At 47.8% G+C, this 25105-nt stretch overlaps 2 protein-coding genes across 5 annotated transcripts in view; both read left to right on the forward strand.

Annotated features, from left to right (window-relative positions):
• PODXL2 (podocalyxin like 2) overlaps positions 1-14039 on the forward strand; it is a 33475-nt gene extending 19436 nt beyond the window's left edge. Inside the window, exons 3-8 of one of the 2 annotated variants that reach the window (XM_064453756.1) lie at positions 830-1722; positions 2784-2858; positions 5602-5758; positions 7379-7440; positions 9143-9322; positions 9667-14039. In XM_064453756.1, coding sequence (XP_064309826.1) covers positions 830-1722; positions 2784-2858; positions 5602-5758; positions 7379-7440; positions 9143-9322; positions 9667-9876 — 1577 coding nt within the window. In that variant the 3' untranslated portion in view covers positions 9877-14039. The remainder of the gene's footprint in view (positions 1-829; positions 1723-2783; positions 2859-5601; positions 5759-7378; positions 7441-9142; positions 9323-9666) is intronic. The other variant, XM_064453757.1, reaches the window with a different exon arrangement.
• A 933-nt stretch (positions 14040-14972) lies between these two features.
• Positions 14973-25105, forward strand: part of ABTB1 (ankyrin repeat and BTB domain containing 1) — a 28392-nt gene continuing 18259 nt past the window's right edge. For 2 of the 3 annotated variants that reach the window (XM_064453758.1, XM_064453760.1), the window contains exons 1-7: positions 14973-15163; positions 17326-17388; positions 18482-18537; positions 19541-19685; positions 21627-21786; positions 22609-22654; positions 23676-23792. In XM_064453758.1, coding sequence (XP_064309828.1) covers positions 15108-15163; positions 17326-17388; positions 18482-18537; positions 19541-19685; positions 21627-21786; positions 22609-22654; positions 23676-23792 — 643 coding nt within the window. In that variant the 5' untranslated portion in view covers positions 14973-15107. The remainder of the gene's footprint in view (positions 15164-17325; positions 17389-18481; positions 18538-19540; positions 19686-21626; positions 21787-22608; positions 22655-23675; positions 23793-25105) is intronic. The other variant, XM_064453759.1, reaches the window with a different exon arrangement.

The following is a 25105-nucleotide window of genomic DNA, read 5'->3' on the forward strand; positions in this document are numbered from 1 at the left end:
GATGCTCTTCCTTCCCTTTCTCATTCGGAATAAGTGCTGTGCTTGTCTTGTGGAGAAAGGGAGTTAACTGGGATGCAAACTCCTGAAACAGAGCTCCTTGGGTACAGGCAATTTCTCAAAAAGTTGAAGGCTGATTTATGCCTGCCACTCTGAGCTTAATGTGTCGGATCTTACAGATGCTTTCCTTATCCTGGGATCCCACCTCCTTGCTGGGCTTCCAGAAGAAGCCACTGCCTGCTCTGACCTTGCCTTTGTGAGGTGCATCTTTCTCCTTCAGCATCTACATTTGTCTAGCAATGTCACATGCATTTATGGTCAGAGCCACAGAATAACCAGGGGCTGAAGTTGGAGGGAGGAGAGTTAGATTTGGCTCCTGTTTCTGGCTTCTACCAGTGGCTGCTACCACCCATATCTTTCTGAATCCCATGTGAAATTAATCCCTGGGTCCCAGCTTAATTATTAACACTCATACCTTGCATCTCCAAGGTGAGGTTTTCAAAGTTGTTATTTGCAGATCTCCTGGCTAGCAAGTCTGTGAAAACGCCTCCAGGACAGAAAGGAATTGGAAAATTAATATGTGAATTATCCTTAGGGAAGGTTGTTTGCTGGGATGGGATAGGGAGGTGGGGAAGAGCAGAAGGTTGCACTGCACTTGTCAGATGGGATTGTTCTTTTCAGTGGCAGGCTACCTGCTCTTAGAGGGTCTCTGCCCTTTGAGCCCGTCTGTGGGTAGACACATATAATGGCTCTATGGGAAAGCCAGCTCTCTGCCTTTCAGAGTTCATGGTTACTTGGGATGTGACATGAAGTCTTTTGGATCTCTCTTTAGATTACAGCTTTCCTGCTGCATCTCAGAAGGCCCTGCTGAAAGGGAATGGGACACAGGTGAAAGACAACTGGGAAACAGCCACTGTCCAGCCACCAGCAGAATTTGTTGAGCCTGACTTGCAGACGCCTTTCTCCAGCACGCTGGAGGAAGAGGAGGGGCTGCTCCCTATAGACCACTCAAAAGGAGGAGTGGAGAGCCTCCAGACCTCTGGGCCAGAGATTACATCATCTGAGCCAGTGGGCCAAGATGACTCCTCCCTTCTGTTTTCCACAGCCTCTGCCAGGCCAGGTGTTGTGACTGAGGCAGCCGCAGGATGGCAAGAAGAGGACTCTGTTCCTCCAGGCTTAGACCTTGGGAGCAGCATGGGACCAGGTCTTCTGCCTGTGTCCTCTATTTTTTCTACTACTACTGCTGTGAGGTCTCCCAGTGTTTCAGAAGAGACCTTTGAGGTGACAGCTGGGGACACATGGGCTGTTGGGGGAGCAGATTTGGAGCTGACTGTGACTACCACAAGAGCAGAGCTTGCAGACACCACGGTGGAGGCTGGTGGGGAAGAGCATTCAGCCAGAGAGGAGGTCTCAGAGACTACGCTGGGGTGGGAGATGCTGGAGCCCACGGTGCTAACAGAAATGGAGCAGACCGCAGAAATGCCTGTGGGGACACCCTCTCCTGGAGGCAGCTCCCCAGGCATCCAGACTCTTTCTGGCAGTGAGCAGCCCCCCACCACTTCTGTGTCTCCGTGGAACAGGGTTGATGAGCCTGCGCTGGATCCCATTTGGAATGACACCGAGTCTGCCACTGAAACTGTGGCAGCAGAGAGGAGCTTGTCACCGCAAGCTGGGGACACCCGCATGGCCATGCTGCCAACAGAGCTGCCCTGGGACTCAGCACAGGTAGCACTGGGAAGAGGGTGTGGGTGAGAGGTTGCAGTGGAGATACTTGGGTACATCTCTCTGGGTGGTTGTTTAACCCCTTAACCTTACCCATCTCCTGAAGTCTGACTGGTGGAAGTAGCTTTTTCTTTTGTTCACTCAGCCAAAACTGAATTTTGGGGGATGTTTTTCACAGCACTTCTTAAGGGTATCCATCATCTTTGGTGAAAGTCCTGCCCACTAACATCTTCCCCAGCGAACTCCTGCACAAAATCCTGCTTCTAAATAACACCTGCCCCCTGGGGCATGCACGGCAGCAAAAGCTCCTTGTTTCTTCAGCCTGCATTATTGGAAGTGTCAGGACAAAAACAGCCCCAAGGATTTCTGGAAAGGGAGTGAGAAGGAAGTGCTATTTTTGCTGCTGCTGCTGCCTGCAGTGACCAGATGCAGAGCAGTTGGAGCAGGATACAGAGATCTGTGGTGATTTTAGTCTAGGAGAGTCTGTGGTAGAGGAAATACGAGGTGAACTGCAGTTCCTGAATACAGCAAACTGGCAGCTGGTTAAGAGAAGGTAGGTAGCAGCAGCTGGCTGGTGAGAAAATACCAGGGAAAGCTTTTCATTTTGCTTTCTTCCCCATGGAACTCGGCGCCCTAAGCAAGTGGCTTAGTCCCTCTGTGTATCCAATCCTGCCTGCAAAGTGCTGCCCTGTCTCACCAGTTTGTTTAAGAACCACAGAGGCTCCTAGTTAGGTTTTGTGTTAAGTGCTGATCATGTGCAAGGTAAGGTTGCAGGCTAGAGAGCTTTCCACTGAGTATCTGAGTCATCCTGATGTGTAGATACAGGTGGAAGGTAAGCTGAGCTGTGGCAAGCTGGCACAGTACCTTTTCCATACCCCATGTGCTAGCACTGAAATAGCGTTTCCTCCTTATTCCAGAGAATTAGAGGACAGTTACTTCCTTTGAGAAGCCCTTCTCTGGGGTAGGGCACAGCCCCCTGCTCCTGTCCCTTTTGTACCCCGTGCTTTCAGCAGGAGAGATGCATTTGCTACCCAAACCCAGCTGTCTTTGTCTTGTCTCTCCAGGTGATCTGCAAAGACTGGAGCAACCTTGCGGGGAAAAACTACATCATCCTGAATATGTCAGATAACATTGACTGTGTAAGTCAGTCGAAACAGATTTGATGGCATGGGGGGAATAGTGCTTAGAGATGTGCAGGCAGGCACAGCTCTTGCTGTCTGCTATCACTGCAAAGCATTTTAAAAGCACTAACTCTTGAAGTCCTTATAGAGGCTGTGGAGAGGAGGGGAGTTAGGACAGAAATATTCCTGTTCTCGAAATGGGGAAAGAGTAGGTGGAGCGAGAGGAGTTTGCCTAAAGTCTAGCACATGTCAGTCCCATATTGGATTTTGACTAACTTCTGGCTGCTAGTCTGTGCCAGTCAGTACGTGGATTGTCATGAGACATGAGAACTTCTAGCATTGCACCCCTTACTGGTAGGAAACGTGGCAGGATTGAGGTGTGAGTCTCCTTCCCTCTCTGCCTTTTCCTTCCTCCTCTTCCAGGATATAGTAATGTTCCTCTGATGGCTCAGAGGAATAGGGACTTCCCGTTTGCAGTGTGAATGGTTCAGTGTCAAGCAGCTGTCACTAAATCTTTCTTAAGTGCTTCTTCTCCCTACCCTGTTATCTTGTGTGTTATCTGGGTCTGTTAACCAGCCATGCTCTGCTAATCCAATGCCTGTCCGTCCATCCCCATAAAGCTGCAGTTAATTCATGACACCAGAGCCCCTTGTGGATCCCTGGTAAAGGGCTCATTCACCTCTGCTGGGCCTTTTATCAGGCACTTTAAAAGCAGTTATGAAAGGCCTGGGGTCAAGGTGCCTTTCATAATTCTAAGAAATTATTACCAGCCTGACAGGCTGAGACCAAAATGTTTCATCAGGGAACTGAGTTCTGGCCTCAGGTGTCCACACTCTCTTGCTGTGGCTCCTGCTCTGGGCAGAACTGGCTGGTTTTGTTATTGCAGGGTGGCTCTGTGGCACTGACCAATTTCCACTACTGGTGAGTTGTTTGGGGGGGGGATTTTTTTTTTTATTTTTTTTTCAAGGTAAACTTTTTAGGGACAGGGAAAACAGAGGAATTCCTGTACACAATAAAGCATGCTGACTGCTTTAAGGGTACATGAAAAGTCAGTCTCTTTCCTCTTGATTTAGGCAAACCAGTTTTCTCTTTGGAGGGTTTTAAGTATCTCTGCTACAGTTCACAATTGCAACTCAGAAAATCAGCCCTTGAAAACCAGAGCCCTGCTGCCCTGTTTCTTCTACGTCCTAGTCCCCTTTGCTCTTTCTTCCACGTCTGGAGTTTAAATACTAGTTAATTTTGTAACACATAGTATCTTCCTTCCTGTGGTCACTTGCACTTGTGTTGTTCAAACCACTGGAAGAGTGAGAACTGAAAAGCAGATGTGCAGATGTCTCTTGACCAAACCATGCCGTTACTGTTGAACCCTCAGTTCTGCCTTGCTGAAAGAAGACAGTACCCTGGGGATAGGCAGGACTGAACTGTTTTTCTACTTGATTTCATGTTTCAAAACATTTCCCAGCGAATGATTTGTGCTGTCCTCCCCCTTATTCAAAGGGACACTTCTCAGCATACATATTTAACATGAACATTGCTTTGTTTCCTGCCTCCCATTACGACTTTGCATGGCTGAAGCTGGAATCAAGCTTTTCTCATTTCCGCTGATGTTGATGCAGTTTGTTTCCTACCCATGGTAATTTGCTCAGTTTGGGCAACTCACCTACCCTCTGCCTGTCCGTTTTCTGGTTTCTGTATCTGAGCCCTGTGGTGTTTGGAGTTCCAAAGTTGTGAGGGAGAGCCCACGTTGCAAGTGCTGTAGTTTAAATTACTGTGAATGGGGTTTCATCACATATTTCCTATGTTTGTGCCCTGATCTGGTGTGGTACCAAGTCCCTCTGGAAAGCCGAGGGACATGGAGGTTGCGTAGCCCCTTCCAGAGGGCTGCTCCTTGAGTTTTAATATTCTTCATAGTGCCAGGCTTTTACCTGCAGCAGGGATGATGTCTGTATTGCTGGGTTAAGCTGGCAGCCCATTTATCTTTCTAATGGGCTCTGGGCAAGGCAGTCACTTCAGTCTCTCTCTGGGCACCTCCTCATCCCCCAAAACAGAGCTGCAGGCTGGCAGCGGGGCCATGAGCCAGAGCTGCAGCTGAGCAGCGTGGTGCTGCATCCTGGCGCTGCTCCTCCTGCCTCCCATGCCGAAACCCATAACCTGATGAGATGAGGCACTGGCAGGCCTTTGCGATTCAGGCCCCAGTCATCGGTGTCTTTTCCAATTAGTCCGTTTTCGGCACAGGCCTATGCCTGCCCTGAGCGCTTCACATTGCCATGGCAACAAGAGCTCTCCATTTTATTAATCATCTATGTGGCCTTCAGGTTGGCATGGCAACTGGAGATAAGAATAGAAACACAGGAGTGAGAAAGCAGCAAAGGAGCCTGCCCAGGGATGGCTGGAGCATGTCAGGCTGAGCAGCACCCGCTGACCCAGCGCTGGCTGCGGGGAAGAGCCTGGCTGATTCCTTCTTGCCTGAAACAATAATGTCGCTTCAGGATCCCTATGTACCAGGGGAGCTGGGCTTGGCATGGTATGGGGCATATGGTAGCTGCAGGAGTAGAGGAAGAGAGTTGGTGTGTCAGGCGATGTATGTGGGTTTAGCCTGGGGCACTGGGGATGTGCAGGGGAGTGTTGCACCAGGTTTAGCATTGCTGGCTTTTGGGCATGCCTGCTTCAGGGGTCTTGGCCACACACCCACGCCAGCCCTGCAGTGCTACATCTGCCCTGTTCCCTCCATGTGCTCACCAAAGTCCCTTTCCTGTGGCAGGAGGAGTTTCGGCTGGAGAGGGGTCCCCAGCTGTTGGCACTGGTGGAGGATGCCTTCTCCAGACAAGCGGATGGACCACAGGACCGCTGGCTGATCTCTCTGAGCAAACCCAATGAGAATGACAAGCATTTGCTAATGACACTGTCAGGGGAACAGGGTAAGTGCTGGGAGAAGGAGCCTTCCCATGTTGGGGGGTTGTATTTAAGGGGCCCTCAAAAGGAGGTGCTCAGCCATGTTGGAAGGAGCTTTTGCTCTCTACTCCATTTTAATCCCACCAGTTCTCCGTTTTAACTGGACTTGAGGGATGGAGGGGGACTGAGGACATCAGACCCTTTTTCTTCACATCTGCCTTCTGGCTTGTCCCTCACCACTTGCATGAAGCTCCATCTTCTGCACTTTACCTCCTGCTTTGCTCCTCCCCTGGATTGCCTTCACTTGAGCATCCATCAGCTTTATCCCGGTACTTACTTACTCTCCTCCATGGGCAAGCCACTGCAATGGCAAAATGTGACAGCCTGCTCTTAGTTCACTTCTTAACAGTTATTAAGTCTTGTCTGAACTGGGCCAGGCCTGACAGTGCCTCTCCCACATCCCCAAAGAAACAAAAGCTGACAGTGAAAGGTGGGCTGGGCTGGAACATTTGTCATCTCTTTAATCCCCTTTGCGAGGGGGGTGCTTTTCCTGTACTGCTTTTGCTTCCTGCTATGACAGAGGCCTCTAATGTTGATGTTATGGCCTATATGGGGAAAAAAAACCCAACAGTATTCTAAAATGGCCCACAGTGATAGGAAAAAAGATATAACAATTAAGTGGTATTTGCTGTATTGATGCCTTAAATCACTGCATCTCTCCTAAGCCCCTGGGCTGGAGCATGTGCCAGTGAAAAGGCTTTGGTGAGCATTTGGTCTTCTAAATTAAAACCTTCATGCCATCATGAGAGGGGACATCCCCCTTCCTGGAGAAGAAGACATGTCTGAACTCCAGAAGCATATCCAAGCTGGGAGATATACCTGAGTTTAGAAACCTCAGGGACCAAAATATTTTCTTCTTGAATAATCTACCTTTTGTTCAGGTCTTCTTTTCACTGCTGTGCAAGTGAAGGGAGAAATGGGCCTCAGCCTCTATATCCTCTCTGACTGCTGCTGTTCTCCTGGTATGGAGAGCATCCTGGAAACTGTAAGGGAAGGAGGGTCCTAGGAGGGGGTGCCTCAGTGTGGGCTGGTGGCTCGCTGGCTAAATCGGTCTCCTGCTGGGAGTAGAGCTGTTGCAGCACATCTCCTGCAGCCTCTGCTGTTGTGCCAGGCACACTACCTTGCCAGGGTGTCCTGCAGAGTAAAACACAGCTGCTAAAGGTTGTGATAGGTGAGCATGAAGTTCAGTGGGAACATCTTGAGTGCTGCAGCTCAAGATCAAGTTGCACTGGACAGGAAGGCTGGATCAGGCAGCATAGGCACCTGCCTCCATGACTGCTTGGGTGTCACTGATTGCTCTCAGAGCAGACATAGAACCTGAGAGCTTCTGTGGCTCTGGGACGGGCACCTAGGTGTCTCTGGTGTCAGTACATGCCTGGATTCCCCCCCTATCCCTTTAAAGAACATTTGGAGGTACCCTTGGTTGTGGTCCTAGTGTTCTTTCAGCCTCTTAACATAAAGTACCAATGAACAAAATGTGCATTCCCCTGCCTCCATTCTGTTGGGGATTTTACAGTGATGACTACATCTATCTGAGCTAACCTGAGCTGAGAGCAGCACTAATCTCTCCCTTTCCTTCTTTACAGGTGTCATCCCTACAAAAGATGTTCTCATGGCACTGGGGGATGTTAAGAGGAGCTTAGCTGAGGTAAGAGCCTGTCTGTCTGCATCCATTTGTTAAGACTAGCTATCAATTAAAATAAGCACCTTGAAAGCTGGAACCATATCTCAGTCTAACCGAGTGCTGAACCTACAGCAGGCAAACAGATGAGTCAGACACTTGGCAAACTCCCCTCTCCTCTCTCTGGTAGTTGCCAGGCCATCAAATGTCTGCTCCCATTAAGAGAGTAACTGTGGGTTATTCCCCCCCTGCTTTTCTGGCTTGGTTGTGAACCTGTGTTTCACACATTCATTTTCCTGGGATGCTTGGTCTCATCCCTTCTACACTATTGCCTGTGGCAATGTGGGTGCTGCAGAGTCCCAGATTTAGCCCTGCTCAACCTGCAGCTGATTTACGTACGCCGGCTTTACTGAAGGAGGTGGGAGAGGTGCCTGTGCTAGATGGGACATGTTCACACACCTTCCTGCAATTCCAGGGTCTGTGTTTCGCTCCTTCAGACAGCTGCCTACACAAGGGCAGGCTGAGGACCTGAGACTCCCGAGGCAATAGATGCCAGACTCCACTGCCAGCTGCCTCTAGCCCTTATATAAGCCCTGCTGACCCTGGACAGCTTGGAAGAGGGTAGAGATGAGAGTAGAAATCGGTCCCATGATCTCTGACTTTGCTCTGTAGGCCTATGGGATATGCAGGCACTGAGGGCCTGATTCTGCTTGTGTTTTCTACGCTACTGGAGTAATTCTGCTGACTTTAGCAGCAGAGTTGGGCCACTGCCTTGCTGGCTGTTTTCTGTCAGGCTTTTCCCTGACCTAACAAACTGGTGCAGTTAGACAAAGCAAATTAAGTGCTCAGTCCTGTTTTGATTGGCTTATACCAGAGGAAGTGCAAAAAGCCAAACCTGTAGAAATTGTGTGACTGAAGTAACGGCAGCTAGAACTATCCAGAAAGAAGGGTTTGTGTTGGTGTAAGGTTTGAATTCTTTGTGCAACTGTGACCCTATGTTAACGTGCATCCTACCAGAGCAGCCTTGCCACCTGCTTCCAACTCTCTGCTCTATCAATAATAAAACACTACTCATAGCACTGACCTTGTGCTAGCACGAGCTTGGAAGGAGGAGGGAGGATATTCTCTTACACCCGTGATACTTACTATTGAATTGATATGTAACCTGTTTGATATGAACCTGCCAAGTCCCTGGGACTGATGTTGGGCTTTGTTTGCTGACAACCACTGGGCCCTAAGCTCTGGCAAACCATTCCTAAGCTCTTTGGATCAGCAGGCAGCTGTCTGGTTTTAAGATGTCGGAAAGACCGCTATGCTTGCTTAAGACCAGAGCTTCTATGGAAACCTAATTATTATGGTTACATTCTCTGTCAGTCACCAAAACTTCAGCACCCATCAGTGCTCCATAGTTTGTCTCAGGAACTATTTATCTTGGGCAGTTTCTCCCATGAAAGCCGCCTAGGGACGTAGGTGTGATCCTTGTGCAGGCGATCAAGATAAGATTATGCCTACTGTCATCTGCTGATGTGTCAACTTTCATGGAAGATGGTGTTATATTTAGTTATGTGCCTTCTAGTAACGTAAGACAGTGTACATCCTGACTCCCTAACCCGGACTTTTAGTTCCTCTGCCCACAGTGATGGTCCTATACTTGGACCCTGGAAAGTCTGAACAGGATCCCATCTGATTGCAGGCCAGGGGATTTAGTGTACCCCTTTCTTCCTTCTAGATTGGTATCCAGAACTACTCAACCACCACAAGCTGCCAGTCACACCCGAACCAGACACGCAGCGATTATGGAAAACTCTTTGTGGTGCTGGTGATCATCGGCTCCATCTGTGCCATCATCATTGTATTGGGGCTCATATACAACTGCTGGCAGAGACGCCTGCCCAAGATGAAGAACATGGTGAGCACTGTATGGGTGGAGAAGGTGGCTGAACTCTTAGTCCTGGGGATGGAGGGGTTTGGAAAGTTAAGACAGATTGTTTTCCCCTGTCCCCTTACTGGACATAGCTGGATACACTGCTGGAGCAGCAAGGGAGCCTATTCAGGCATAAAAGAGTTGCAAACCTGTCTCTTGCGCTCAGGACAGCTTGTTTCGAATGCAAGGGCTGGGCTAGGAGTAAATTTACCTTTTCCCACAGACTCTGTAAAGTCCTTGGTGACCCTTATAGCCTGGTCTGATTGTGCTTCTCAGCAGCCTTAAGATCTGTCCTCCTTTGTCTCCATTTGTGTTCCTTTCCTCTGCAGTCACACGGTGAGGAGCTGCGCTTTGTTGAGAATGGCTGCCATGACAACCCCACCTTGGATGTGGCCAGTGACAGCCAGTCGGAAATGCAGGAGAAACCGCCAAGCGTGAATGGTGGAAACACCATCAACGGCCCTGACAGCTGGGATGTCCTGATCAATAAGCAGGCAAACGAGGATGTGGATGTGTTTGAGGAAGACACGCATCTTTAGAAAAAGAAGGGAGGGAACCACCCCCTTAAATGCACTCGTCTCTCTCCTGTCTTGACTGATGGACCACAGGATCAGGTGGCTTCTCAGGAACTTCTTAAAGGCTTGAGACAGGGCAAGTCTTTGGGCAGATTTTCCTGATAGAAGTCCTGAGCGCGTGTCTGAGGCTTGGAGCCAGGAGGATCACCAAACAGAGGGAAGTGGGAGGGGTGGGTGTGTAGGTCTCTGTGTGTATTCCTATCAGTAGCACCAATGCTTTCATCACCTTTAAATGCACTTACTGTAGCTCTCTGGTAGTGGCTGAGAGTGGCTGGGCTTGAGAAGCAAGGCGGTGAGGCTAAGTCTGCCACCAAGAGTCCAGCTTTGGGGAGTAAATTTGCTTTGGGAGTCCAGCTAGAGCTACAGCAGCCAGATCCTGACCCTGAGATCATGTTCAGTCCCTGCAGGTAGAGTAAAACCTGTGCATTCTGGATGGAGGGGAGGCAAGACTCAGTCAATGTCCTGGGCAGAGTTTGAATTCCACGTGTGAAAAGAGACTTTAAGTGCTCTAGCATTCAGCTGCTAATTAGATGGGCTGATGTTTACAGCTGGAGAAAACATCCCTCTGTCATCTCATTTCCCTCCTTGAACCACAAACAGCCCCACTCCCTTTTTTAGCTCCACAGCTCCAAGCTGAGTTTGCAAAGTTTGAGCACTTTACCCTTGCTGGGCTGATTGCAGAGAATTCGGTGCCATGGTGCTACAAATTTGCTTTAGGTTGGACAGTTGCTCAAAAAGAACATTTACCTGCCTCTTTCATGCAAACGCCTGTGAAATCAGCAGTGAAGTATCCCTTGTCTTAAGTCTCAGTTTTAGACTGGTAGGCCTTCTCCACTCCTGTTCTATTTTCCAGGATAGTTTGGTTTCAGTTGGTCTTTTTCAGGTAAATGTAGAGAGTATGTGAGACTTCTTAAACAGGGAGAAAAGTAAAAACTCAGAAGGAGATAATTTTCTGGTCCTTTTGTTTCCTTTTCAGCATCCTGCCCTGAGGGGGGGAAGTGTTTAATGTCCCGTAGGTGTAAATTGGGGTAACATCTTTAAAATCACTGCATTTAAGCAAGCATAAAAGCCAGTTCAGATGAGATGAGAATCAGATCTAAGAGCTCCCCAGTGAACGTCTCAGGCATGCCTTAGGCAACTTTGAGGCTCCAGCTCCCTGAATAGGTGTGATAAAAGGCACATGAATATACATAATTGCTCTCTGAGCCCTGCCTAAACCAAGACTCAGAACTACTGTCAAGCCTGAAATCCCAGAACATTTGTTTCTTCTGTCATCGATGGATTGAGGGACTTGCTTCAGTCAGAGGCAACAGTATTCCTCTCCGTTAGGGGGATCTGCATGGACACTTACTGCAAGATGCAGCTTCGTATTTGGCCTTTAAGGGAAGCTTTGTACAGAAAGACCCCAGATATGCAGCCTGATGCCGAACCTGTAAATCTAACCCTGTATGTATAGATATTATTAGCATGTTCATCCCTGATGCGAGTGCCTAAAATCGAGGTACCAGAGTCTGTGGTTTCATTTTGCATAGCGCTTTGCATACAAACTGAATCACAGATCAACTCGATGTAGGACCACGTTGCTATCAGTCTATTAGGGATTCAAGGAAGGTAACAGCCTTCGGTTTCCTATCCAGATTCCAATTTTCAGTGTTTTTATCTTGCCTCCATACTTTTCCTCATGCTATGTAGGAGGTGGTGACTGTCGGTTCCATTTGTATCTTGTCAGTAGGGTTGCAGAGATGCTTAGAGGAGTTCCCTCTCCTGCCCCAGCAGTTGATAATGGGGGACAATCCATGTATGTGGACAGCCACATGTGGCTCTTTGACCACCTCTTGATGATGCCTCCTGCTGAGTTTGATGGGTCTGTGCAGTGAAACTGCAGAAGTTCAGTGGCTGTGTTGATGGCACTTTGGGACTCACAGGATTAAATGCAAGTTGTTGTTACCGTATGGTGAGTAAATTAAAGCACGGAGTTAAAATTTGAGTTTGTATAGCACTTAGCATAACGGGGCCTGGCATGGCCGGGGGCCTTTAGGCAGTTTCACAATATAAATGTTTCTGGGTCCAATAATCCTCATTAAATATGTTTTTAATGCCCAGTGGCTGTTAAAATGATAACGCCACCAGTCAGGTGTGAATCAGTTCACCCACAAAACACTTCCTTGTTCCACTTCATTGCTGGGAGCTGCTTTGCTGCCCTGTTTTCTCTCCACTTTTCTAATTCAGAGAAAGAACTAGGTGCTGATAAAGCAGTGCTTCTGGCTAGGCTTTGCATCTGCTGATCTAATGTAAAGTCTTCAAATTTTAAAGAAACCAAGGGGGCTATGCAGGCTTATTAATAAGCTAGCAAGTTCTCCTGATTTGCTCTTATGGCTTCTTATGGCCTGAGGGTTTTCCACTGACTGTAGAGCTCTCTTCTGCATCCAAAGCATCCAGGCTATTTTGAGAGTGTCTAAGGGTGGCCATCACAAGGCTGAAAACAATTTTCTGCTGTCTCTGACAGGGTGCACCTGGCTGTATTATCTCAGTTTAGCTCCAGAAATCTACTGGTTAATAGCGTTTCACTTTAGTCTGGTAATACTTTTTATACCTTTGCCATTTGTTTTTCTCTGTATAATTTTTTTGCACTAGGCTGATCTTGTTAAGTCGATTGCACTGTTGTCCCTCTCCCAACAGCCTTGCACACACGGGTCATCTCTGGGGACCTGTGGGCTGGGGAGCACTGTAGAGAGGCTATTGATAGCCCACTTACTCTGTTGTTCAGTGCTTGGGTTTCCAGCTCTGTGCAGGGAGGATATAAAGAGGAAGAGAAACTTTGTCTTAGCATTTGTAACAGGAAGCTTTTCTATCACCTTAATGTAGTTAAACTTCTTTTTAACAAAAACTGTCAAAGCTGGACTTCTCAGAGCGGTGTGCCAGGCAGCAGAGCAGATGTGGGAGAGAATGGGATTCCTGGAAAACTCTTTCCCACCTACTCGGAGTTCACTGTAGTCCCGTCTGCCAGACGTTTGATCGCACTGACACCTGGTGGCTGCTGGGTGGTGGAGATGAAAAACAATAAACAAAAAAAGGACTTTCCCCCTCTTAGCTCTGGGTATGTTTCCTGTGACTTGCTTAGGACACCTGCTTTTTTCATGAGGGGCTGCTGGACTCGCCTGTGAGCAGAGGGGCTTACAGCAGGCACATACGGGATGGTTTGTGTGAGGACATTCCCTGGAGTCACCGGTCTAGAGGCTCTGGGTAGTAATACAGGGTCTCAGCTCTATCTCCCTGCTTTCTTCTCCACCTGCCCCCTCTCCTCCCAGGGACCAGAGCCAGAAAGCAGAGGCTCTGGCTTGGAATGGAGGTGTTTCTTCAGAGAGAGCATCAGGTGGTAGTGTGAGGAGCTCTGCACCTTGGGGAACGCCAGCAATGGCATTGGCTGGATGCATGGTCAAGATCAGAGTGGCTCTCCATTGCTGTGGGACGGTGGCCAGATCAACTGCAGATTACTCCCAGATGTTGCCCAGACATCTAGATCAGCGTCTATAATGTCAAGTCCAAGAGGTACTAGGACTTTGCATCCTGCAGACCACCTCATGGTATATAGGGTGTAAAGAAAACAATGAGAAGTGACACAGTAACTGTGCTGTGGAGTATGTAATGCAGGTTGAGAATACAGTCCAAGATACCACCTTAAGGATCCCTCCAGGCAAAGGATGCTGTGTGAAATGGAGGTACATTGTTGTATGGATTATTGCTGTATGACCGTAGAGCATCACAGCAGGATCCCACTGCAGCCACTGCCATCAGCAGCTCATCTGGTCCTGTCCACCTTTGCAGCCACATAGGAGCACCTCTTCTTTGCAGACGGTTTGGGGCAGCTCGACAGTCGGAGACAATAAGTACCTTCATCCATGCTGGCTTATGAGAGCCTCGTGGGCTCGTCTCGGCTGACAGCCAGGCTCCCAGCTGTTCTTCTCAACACCCTCATTCCTGCTGGAACTAAACTGTCTGCAAGCCCTGGCCACTGCTCGGCATTGCTGCCGGAGAACACTTAAACACTCGCGTCTGGCCCTGGGACCAACAGGGTTGTGGTTTTGTTTTCTTTGCAATAAAACGCACCTCCTGGGTGTCCAAACACTAACCTGAGCAGGGTCCTTGGCTTGGTTGCAGCTGCCTCAATTCATGTCTGCCCCATCTGTTAGTGCAGTGTTGGCCAGGGTCCCTCTGTCCCCGCACACTGCTGCAGAAGCCCTGGGCTGTGGGAAATTGGCTCCCTGCTGTGGGGTGATGCTCCTGGTCCTGTGGGCTGCCCCATCCCCACAGGACCAGCCCAGGACCCCTGCTCCCTGCTAGGGTGGTTGAGCACCGGTCTCTGCTCCAGAACGGAGCCCCTACATGTTCGCACAGCCCTGTGCCATGTGTGTCCCAGGGCAGGTGCTCTCCAGTCATAGACTGGTTTGGGTTGGAAGGGACCTTTAGAGGTCATCTAGGCTAACCTCCCCTGCAGTGAGCAGGGACATCCCAAACTAGATCAGGTTGCTCAGAGCCTCATCCAACCTGACCTTGAATGTTTCCAGGGATGGGGCATCGACCGCCTCTGTGGGCAACCTGTCCCAGTGTTTCACCACCCTCAATGTAAAGATTTTTTTTCCTTATAGCCAGTCTAAATATACCCTCTAGTTTAAAACCATTACCCCTTGTCCTGTCACAATAGGCCTTGCTAAAGATACTGCCTCCATCCTTCCTATAGTCTGCCTTTAAGTACTGGAAAGGGGACTGTATATAATCAGCTCCCCAGCATCCCACATCTGCTCCAGAGCTGGAGCCCATGCAGCTGCACGTGGTCCAGAGCCCCCCTCCCACCCACGTTCTGGCCAGGTCCCCCTCAGGTGTGTGCCGAAGCACACCCTCCATGCTTGTCCTGGAACAGACGCTTCGCGTGATCCACGCCTGCCCCTCGGCAGCCCCACTCCCACCCGGGGCTCCGGGCGGTGGTTGTTCCTCCAGCCCGCAAGGGGGCGCTGCGGGCCGCGGCGCGGGGCCGCTCCCCCCGCCCCGCCCGCCGCCGTGTTTACATCCGCCGCCGCTTCCGCCCCGCAGCCGCTGCCCCTCCGGCCCCTTCCCCGGCCCGGCCCGGCCTCTCCCGTGCGGCTGCCCTCCGCTCTCCGCGTCAATGCGGCGCCGCCGCTCCGCGGCCTGCCCCGGCCATGGACACCAGCGACCTGTTCACCAGCTGCAAGAAGGGGGACGTGAGCCGTGTGCGGTGAGGCGGGCCGGGGGGGAGCGGAGCGCAGCTCCCGTCGCGCCGCTGCCTTTAACCACTTTAACCCCCCCCGGGGCGGGGGAAGCGGGGCCGGGCCGGGCCCGCCTGGTCGTGTCGCCCTTACGGGACGCGCCGCGCCGCGCTTACCGGGAGCCCTGGCCGGCTTTGCCCTGGCCGCCAGAGCGGCGGCCCCTCGCAGCCGGGAGTCTCCCTGGGGCAGTCGCCGTGCCAGGGGAGATCCGAGGTGTGAGAAGGAGAGTTAGCTTCTCCCCCAAGGGAGCTGGGTGTACGCTGAGGCTTTGCCAGTGTTCTTCCGTCTCTGTGAGGTTTCCCCGTTTTCTTAAAATTCAGGCGTCTGAGTGTCAGGCGGTTCTTGCATCCTTCACTGGTACGAACGCCGTCTGTGGCAGATGCCCTTGCAAAAGCCTCATCTCTTCAGTTCCTATTTCTGTAGTGTTGGAAACTGTATTTGTATTGGTAGGAAGCTAGATCTCTGGAAGGCAGTCATCACGTGTGCTGTAGGCTGTGTAGCATCTCTGAGAAATACCAGGCTGCTGTATTTCAGGTCGAGTCTCCTTGCCCATGCCCATATCGAAGCAGCACGGCTGAGCTCCAGTGATCAGATCAGGGGTCAGGTGGGCTTGTTGTCTGCAGGGTGAATGGATGTTGTGACACAAAGGCCCAGAGTTTACAACAGACTCTTCTGCTTATGGTTTGAGACTAAGAATACTCTTTACCTCTTGATCCTGCTTCGTTCTTCTAGCTCCCAACATGTGGATCTTCCCAGATAACCGAAAGGAGCCTCTCTGTTTTAAGGTGCTCGCTAACTAAGGATAAATAGGCAGATTAATGAGGTCTGGGGAACATTGTTATTAGTTGTGTATTCATGTTAGATTAATTAATTGCAAGCGGTAGATTGCAGGTTTACTGTAGAAGGTGGGGACCTGCAGGTGGCCTTGCAGGGGTTTAAGATGACCAGCACAGAAGCGATCGTGGAGAAATTATCTGTCTGGGAATGCTGCCACAGCAGAGAGGACAAATTGACCACATGGGGCTGAGTAGAAGGGAGCTGAGTTGCTTGGGGATTTGAATGTGGTCAGAGGAACCTGATGTTTGAGACAGCAAAGATGGAGGTAGTGAAAGGCAGGAGAGATGTGTTGAGCAAGAAAAAAAAACAACAAACTTGAGAATATTTGTGAAGGCTGAGAAGAGCTTTTACATGTGGTTAGGAGAGGTGGTTGTTGCAGTAGTTGGCGCAGGCTGTAGCAAGAGCCAGGCCATGTAGGTTTGTGTGCAAAGCAAAGTCTGGTTTCTAGAGGTGCCAAAGAGGAAGTGTTGGCAGCATTTGATATAGCCTAAATGTGCAGGGCAAGGAAGTGGCAGGGATTAACAGCAGTCTGGAGTGGCACTGATGTTTTTACCTGTGGCAAGAAAAGCCACAAGCAGCAGAGGAGTCCAGCCTTGGCCTTGTAAACTTGGCCGCTTACTTGTAAGCATCCAGGCTGTGAGTGTCGTTGGGAGGTGCTGAGGTGCTCAGGCTGCTTTTGTGATTGCTGCCATGTTAGGGGTCAGCAGGAGGTGGATTTGATTCCCCTCTTTCCCCACGTGCACCACTTAAGATTGAAGGGAGCTGCGAAGCCATGCAGCAGCTGTTCTTTGGGTTGAGAGTTTGAGTGATACCCTTTCAATCATAGCTAACAGCTCCCCAAGTCAGGTGCGAGATCTTGTCATACCTTGGGAAGTTACTGTGTAAACTCACAGAATCCCAGGTTGGAAGGGACCTCAGGGATCATCTAGTCCAACCTTTGTGGGAAGAGCACAGTCTAGACAAGATGGCCCAGCACCCTGTCCAGCTGACTCTTGAAAGTGTCCAGTGTGGCCGAGTCAACCACTTCCCTGGGGAGATCATTCCAATGGTGACTGTCCTCAATGTGAAAAATTTCCCTCTCGTGTCCAATCAGAATCTCCCCAAGAGCAACTTGTGTCCATTCCCCCTTGTCCTCTCCACGTGACTCCCTGTAAAAAGGGAGTCTCCATCTTCTTTGTAGCTACAACTTGAAGAAGCTGTAGCTGTAACTCAAAGTTACATCTTTTGAAAGAGGAGAATGTGACTGAGTGAGTAGCTGCATGAAGTTATAACGTTGCTCTCTCTTTTCTTACAGATACCTTCTTGAACAGCGAGATGTGGAAATTAATGTCCGTGATAAATGGGACAGTACACCTCTGTGAGTCCTGCAGCCTAGAGTGCTGGCTGGGCGGGAGGGGAGGGCTTTCAGAGCTCTTCTGCTCTGTCTGCATCAGGAGCTAGGAGCACTGTTACAAAACGTCTCAGGTTCTGCTTTTTGGAAGATTTGGCTACATATTTCTGCTTCTCTTCTCTGCGGGTCCTGTGCTGAATATGTCTTTGTCTCCCCATCTGACTGACAGTTGCTGTAGTAGTGCTCAGAAGGGTGGTTAATTTTGTGACCAAATTACCTGGATTAAGCAGTCTGTTCTTGGCCTAATTAGGCTTTTTCCCCCCTCAAAGTCTATGGCATTCTAGCATGTCTTTTCAGGTGAAGGCTTGGCTTGGTGAAATGCAAAGAGACTGTGGAATCAGTCTGTCTGGCAAGGGTGTGAGCGTGCAGTAGGTAGTGAGGAATCTCCATGCTGGTGCTGAGGAGGGTGTTGTGAGCCTTTTACCTCCCCGCATACCAATTCCAAAGTGCATTTAGACATTGCAATGTATTTAGAATATGGAATAACTTCCTGAAATAAAGGTAGAGTAACATTTGCCTGCTGCAATGCATGTTACAGGATTTTCCAGTTTGTAGGACAGTTTGAGGTCCGTGTGAAAGAGAATCATGAAAGGCTTAGATTGTGAAAGAGAGAACAAAACTCATTGTAAGTAGGACTTTGAGGAGTGGATTTGCTGTACATCCAGTGAGGGTGCTGTTCCCTCGTTATCATTGCATGCAGCAGTCAGACTGACAACAGAAGGAGCAAGGAGTATTTTTGAGAATTTAGTAGAATTGCTGAGTGCCCATGAAATGAAATCCATTAAAATGAGGATGGGTTTGGCAGCTGATGGTGCAACAGAAGATGCTGAAACCAGATTGGGACCTTGAGATCTACTTGCAGGACAGCAGTGCCTGGGAGTGCTGGGAACAGATCCTGCTTAGTCTATTGCTGGGGTCAGACTTCTGTGCTATTTGGTATCAATTCCTCACACGAGGATTCATTTTCTAAGCTTACCGGGGGTGGCTCGGTCCTGAGGTCTGCATGCCGTGGTGTGCCCAAACACTGTATCTCTAATTTTCTTTCTTTTGCTATTGTCAGGTATTATGCTTGCCTCTGTGGACATGAGGAGCTTGTACGCTATCTTCTAGCCAATGGTGAGCAAAAGTGTCCTGGTTATGTGTGCTATATCTGTTTCCATATTGGTCTGTAGGGATTGTATATCCTTCTGGCTGTCCCTGTGGAAACTTCGATCAGTGACCTCAGGCTGGAGTGGGAGCCCTGGACACACTTTCATCGTCCCTTTTGCAGGCCATTTGCTGCTTGAGTTTGCTACAGAGAAGCTTTCTGTGATGACTCAAGGCACCATGACTTTCTGAAATCACAGCTGATGTTCTGCGAGGGTGCATTGCTGTTGGGAGTATGCTGATATAAGAATTGTGCTCCATCTGAAGAACTGTCTGTGTAAAACTTTCTTGTAGTCTTCTGATAGACCTGCTTTATAAACAGGACTTAAAGGTGAAATGCAAGGGTTCTTACTAACCTAAAACAAAGCAAGACAAACTCTCCAGGCAAAGCACCCATTTGGTTCCCAGCACCCAAATTCCCTTAGGTAGTGGTGATGTGATGTTCATGTTCTGGCAGAGGAATCAGTGCAGAGGCAGATCTCAAAAGGCTTGTCTCTTCCACTGCATTCAGAGCATCTTAATCAACCACGTGTGTAATTCTAAAATAACAAAATGCAAGTACACTCCAAATTTCTAGCAGAATCTAAGCTAACGAGGCATCACTTGCCTTATGCAAGGCAGAAATGCTTTTTAGGAGGAGCTGTTAAAAGTCCAATAAGTGATGGTACTCTTTGTACAGTGAGATTCTTATTCCCAAAAGCAGCATGCTGGAGCCTTGCCGAGAGGCTTATTACTAGGGTCAGTTTAAATGAGTCATGGCTTCTTCAGAAAGGGATTTTGCTGTGGGAGAACAGTTTTAGATTATACATGTGTAAGGGGAGCTTAGTTTTTGTAAATATGCTCAGCAGCATAGGGGATCACAGTGAAACATGTCACCAGCCAAAAGTCATAGTCATTTAGCGACCGTTTAGGGACACTTGTCAGGGAAAGATGTAACTCTGCCATCTGGCATGTACCTGTGATCATTTTGCAGGAGCAAAATGTGAGGCAAACACTTTTGATGGGGAACGTTGTTTGTATGGAGCTTTGAGTGATGCCATCCGACGTCTGCTGAAGGAGTACAAACAGATCACAGCAAAGTGCATGAAGAGAGACTACTATGATGTCTTCCTACAGCGGTAAGCAGATGAGGCAGCTTCATGTGCGATGCATTCTGTCGTCCTTCCCTAGCTGTTAACCTGGATATTCAAGCTGTCTGTTAAGGGCAGATTTGGAAGGCAACAGATCAGTACCCTGTCTCACCCCTGGGCATGTAGAGCTTCCTAAGGGATGTTCGTTTGTGCCCTAAGGGACAACTTCCAGATACGTGTACATTTAAAATACAGCCTCCAGTGACTTAGGTACAGACTCCATAGCCAACAGAAAGCTGGTCTGTATAATGCAGAAGCATAAGACTGTCATCCTTGAGTGTCAAACCAAAATCAGACCACTAAAACTACATCAGTGATTTGGGATAACATGGCAACTGAAATTAATTTTCAGGCCTGAAGCGCTATAGCCTGCGAGCTGAGGTTTCCAACAGCGATTAGAGATGTCTCATTTCTGAGACCGTTTGAGACTCCTTAAGGTGCTCTGACTTACGGGGACAGTGGTCAGTTCTTTCTTTTTGTTCATTAAAACGGGTTAATTTTAAGATGTTTCTGAAAGTTGCCTGTCACACTTTATAGTCTTAGCCTAGAGCTTGAGAAGAAGCGTTACTTGCTTTAGGAGTAGAGGAATCATGTCAATCTTTTTGTCTTGCTCTTTTTCTACCCTGGTAGTTCTGATGTTGTTACAGACTTGGGTTTTTTTGGTTGTTTTTTTTATTGGTTTGTTTTGTTTTTTTTTTCTCCCTTCCCATTGGACTGACTTAAAAAACACCCCAACAAGGTTTTACCATCTGCATCTTCAAAACTGGAGAGCAAATAAGGCCTAGAAAGATCTCACATTACTACAGAGTCCCAATTTCTGAAGCTGTGCGGAAAGAGGGGAGGAAGAACACTCATGTGTCTGAGTAATATCAGGTTCTGCCTTTCAGGGAAGTAGAATTTTGCAGGGAGATTTATCACTCCCCTGGTGAGTTTGTGGCTCAGATGATGCAGGGTTGAGTGCACATGAAAACTAAAATGTACCGTTTTCTGCTTCTCATTCCAAACAGACCTTGCATTAAGATTGAAACAAGGGGCAACAGTAGGAGGCAAAAAATAAACACCTAACTGCTTTTTGTTTTGGGCAAGACACTAGTAGGAAGGACGCTCTAGTGGCGGGAGATTGAGATCAACATTCAAGACCCAGCTCTGTCATCATCTCTTTGTGTAACCTCACACCTTTCTGCACACCAGTCCTGCTCACTAGGAGTGTGATACCTGGTGTCCGCCTGATTTGACCTCTTGGGGGTGTTTGTGAGGATACATACACAAAGGGTGATGGGCATTAGGAAACATCGATGACAGTTGCTGTAAACTCTAGAATTAGCGATCTCAGTTTTTTTCCTTTTAAAGAATGTGGGTGTGGGCATGCAATCATAAACAAGGCTTCGTCTCTGATGTGGTAATTGCCTGCACTTCATGCTGTAACATCCTTCCTTCTCCTGAGGGTGGGTGACAGCTCCTATTTGCTGCATGGTTAAAGCATGTACACTAACAGTGCCCAGAGAGCCGGGAAGTTGCACCTTACTTTGTAGTGGAGTAATTATTTTTGAAAGTGTGTGCTTCTGTAGGGCTTTTTGTCATCTGACAATTAAAAGCAGGATTGACCTTTAGAGATGTGTTTGGGGCAGCTGGTTCCTCTTTAAAATCTGTTCCCTGTGTTCAGGGCTTCACCTGAATCAGGAAGGTTTCATTCTCCAGCCTTCCTCTTGCACTAACAAAACATCTTTGAGTCATGGAAGAGAGTGAGAGACCCCAGACTAGTATATGCAGTCCAGTCCCTGTGCTGGCCGCCTAACTGGGCAGGGAGAGACTGCAATGTCCAGAGGTATTTGTTCATTTAGACCTAATTGTACCATGTCCCCCCGCTAGCTTTACTCCATTCTCTCCTTTCTCATTCTGCAGTGATTTTCCCCTCTTTGTTCCTTACAGGTTGCTGGAGCAGGGTTACCAAAGCGACATTGTTTTCATTGTTCACGGCAAATCCTTCTGTGCCCACCGCTGCATTCTCAGTGCTCGCAGCGCCTACTTTGCAGAAATGTTTGAGACCAAATGGAAGGGAAAGAACATGATAGTGTTGAAACATCCACTGGTGAGCAAGGCTGTACTTCCAGCTCTTTCCTTCCTTTTCCTGTTTCAACTGTGTGAGAAGAGCAAGTAGGAGGAACAGTTTGAGGGTTAATTTCCACAGTGAATAGCTCCTGGAGCTCAGAATGACCCTAGTCAAGGAGAGGGGCTTGAGGAGGCACTTTATGTAGTAAAATAGCATCTTATTCGGATAATGAAAGGCTGTAGACTGTGTACTTCCCCTTTGTTCCCTCTGTCATGGGCTCAAACACATCTTAATTGCAGTAGCAGGTAGCTGTTACCATCTGCCAGCTGCATCACGAGTCCTCTGTGGGATGAGTTGAGCCTGTCTAATTCCTGGTGGACAGGTGGTCCACCACCTCCATAATTGGCACTAATTGAGTCCCTTTTGTTGCCTTTGCAGCAAGAACTAAATAGGCCATAAGTGCGTTCCATCCATTAATCACCAGTACTCTGGCATACGTTTCTATAGCTTGATTGTGGCTGTGCAAAACCTTTCGTGACAAACATACTTCCAGTTTCTCAGGACATTGCTTAATGTCTCTCCTTTCTCTTTGTACAAGAACATGGCTTTCCTCTCAAATTAAGAAGAGTCGAAAATGTTTGTACAGAGCCTGTATTAAAACTGTGTCTTTGGAGCACCTCCATTAGTCAGGTCCTGTCCCCCTAGGCACATGGATTAGTATCAGCTGATATATTTAAAGAGCTGAGGAGCAAGTAAATTGGGTGCAGTGTGTGAATTGCTTGTTCAGGGTCATGTTTGTATTCAGGCTTGTTATTAAGTTCCTGGGAATTCTAAAGGTAACTTTCTTACGTTTTATTGTAGATTAATCCAGCAGCCTTTGGCTCTCTTCTGCAGTATCTGTACACAGGTAAATTTTGTACTGTTTAGTGTATATATTCATGGCTGGTGGGCAGCTGTCTATGCCTCTGCTATAGCACTGTTCTGGTGGCACAGGCTTGCAGACAGCTGTGTTTGGGTGCATGAGTCGCCAACACATCCTCTCTCCTGGCAGAAAAGGAGAACGTGAGCAATCCCCATCTCTTCCAAGTTATTTGTGCCTTTTGTCAGTTGTTGTCCTGCCAATAACTATACAGTCAATTAAAAAGAAAACCAGCTTGGGTTGATTGGTTGGATGGATGTGGAGAATGTATTTTTAACTTAAGGAAGGTAAATCTGTCGTTTGGGATAAGAGTCCCCTAAGCTGGTGGAAAGCCATGTTCCCATGTAGTACATTTTCAGTCTGGCAGACCTGAGCAGTGTGCTCTGAATGATTTGACTACTTTCTAATATTTTTTTTCTGAACAAAAGTTGATCCTAAACCTTCTATGAAAATGCCAAATGTTGTATTGTAGGCATGCTAACTGCTGCACTATTTCAGGCCAGGAGGTGGTGCCAGAAAATACCTTTATCTTCACGGCTCTCCTTCCCCAGTCCAGTGTTTTCAGAAATGTTCCTCGCCACGTTTTCAGTGATGGTAAAAGATCTGGGATGACACCTCGTGAGCCTAAAGTCTTTTCTTACCCTAAGCCAGATAGCCAATGGTGGCAGTCATGCATCCTGCTGATGTACTGCTCTTTTGTTCTTTTCTGAGAGAATTAGACATCTTTTGTATAAGCCTTTTTGCTTTTTGGCCTCTTGAATGAAGTTGTGAGGGTAGATACTGGAAGGTGGAAATGTGTATCAGATGCCAGACTGAGATTCATTGAAGTGATGGGTAGCAGGGTACCAAGTTTTACCTTCTTGGACTGAGTTGTAACTGGATGCTGAGAAGTGAGGCAGTGTGTCTGATTACCGAATTTTTGTGCCATCAAATCTTAAGTCCTTGATTTTGCCATTTTTACACCAAAGTGGAATGGGTTAAAAGAGCTGGCTGCATTTCTTCTTGGCAGGTCGTCTTGATATCGACGTAGAGTATGTAAATGATTGCAAGAGGTTAGCCAAGCAGTGTCGGCTGCAGGACCTCATAGACGACTTGGAGACCAAATGTAAAAAAGTCTATGAATTTGGTAAGCATTTTACTTGCTGTTGTCTCTGTTGTGCTTGTGTGTCCTTTCAGGGAGACAGAGGAAAGTTTCATGGTGCTCTTGGGGCTTCCAGAAAATTATTCTGTTGTGGAATTCCCATGTTTGCATGATAGTTTTCAGTTGTGGACTCTCTGTAGGGCAGCTGTAGTGGTTTCTGATACATGCATATTTCTCATTTATATTGAATGCTTTCTTTATAGTAGAGCAGCCATGGCAGCAGGACTTTGCTGTCGTTGACAGACGTTCAGTGGAGCACTGTGGGGTATATTGGGAAGTGCCCTTCAGCAGAGAACTTGTTTAAATCCCTGGGGAGATATAATATGTACAATTAGAAGTCCCTTTCTGCATTTATCTGACCCCTAACAAAAGTAAAACATTTGCTAATTGCCTCAAAATGAATGCAGAGATATAACACTTTTTTTTTAAGAGCAGAGAAGTATTTCTGAAAGTGTGTGTGTGTTTGTAACACATGTATGTGCCAAACCTTAAATGTCACGATCCTCTATTTAAGGGCTTTTTGTTATCCAAAGAGCTTGTGATCTAATCATGACATCAGCTTATTGCATGAAAACTGACAGTTGGAGTTTATCATTCATCTCCTGAGTTCGAGTTAAAGGACACATGAAGAAGAATCAAAACAGCGCAAGTAGGGCAAAGCGGTGTTAGTCATTAAGTAAAGAAAAAATAATCTGGTAACAAAACCTTCAGGCTGAAAGCATCTGATTCTCATTTCATGATCTGAGTTAACTCCTTTCTCTTCTCAAGCCAAAATTAACTTGACTGAAGTAATCTAATCTGTAGCTTTTAAATCAATAGCATCTTTTTCCTTGATCTGAGAGGTGAGGGTGTAGCTGTTCCACCTTTCCCTTTTGAATTACAAGTTCTGATTATTCAACCTCCTGAAGTTTCAGGGCTTAACAGATAGAGGCAATACTTCTGGCTGAAGAAATTCGTCATCTGCAAATCACATGGAAGATATTACCAGATGTGTGTCTTCCCTTAGGCATGTGCAATTGTTTGGTGGTAGGGTACAAGGTTACCACAGTACAGTTGTTCCCATGTAGCCCAGGGTAGAAGTCCTTATATTGTGGAAGCTGTATCATAAGTCTTACCTCAGCTGTGTAAGCACAAATGTTAGCATGAATCTGAAGAGATCAGAAAGGCACTTTTTTTTTTCTTGCTACAAGTAGCGTAATATATCAGTTTGTGTATTTAATAAGTCATGGAAAAGGGAAGTGGTGGTGAATACCATCATTAGAAAATAAAAACTACTCAGACAATCGGGTAACAAAATT

Source organism: Phalacrocorax carbo, chromosome 6 (genome assembly GCF_963921805.1).
Source record: "Phalacrocorax carbo chromosome 6, bPhaCar2.1, whole genome shotgun sequence".
In the NCBI taxonomy this organism is placed as follows: domain Eukaryota; kingdom Metazoa; phylum Chordata; class Aves; order Suliformes; family Phalacrocoracidae; genus Phalacrocorax; species Phalacrocorax carbo.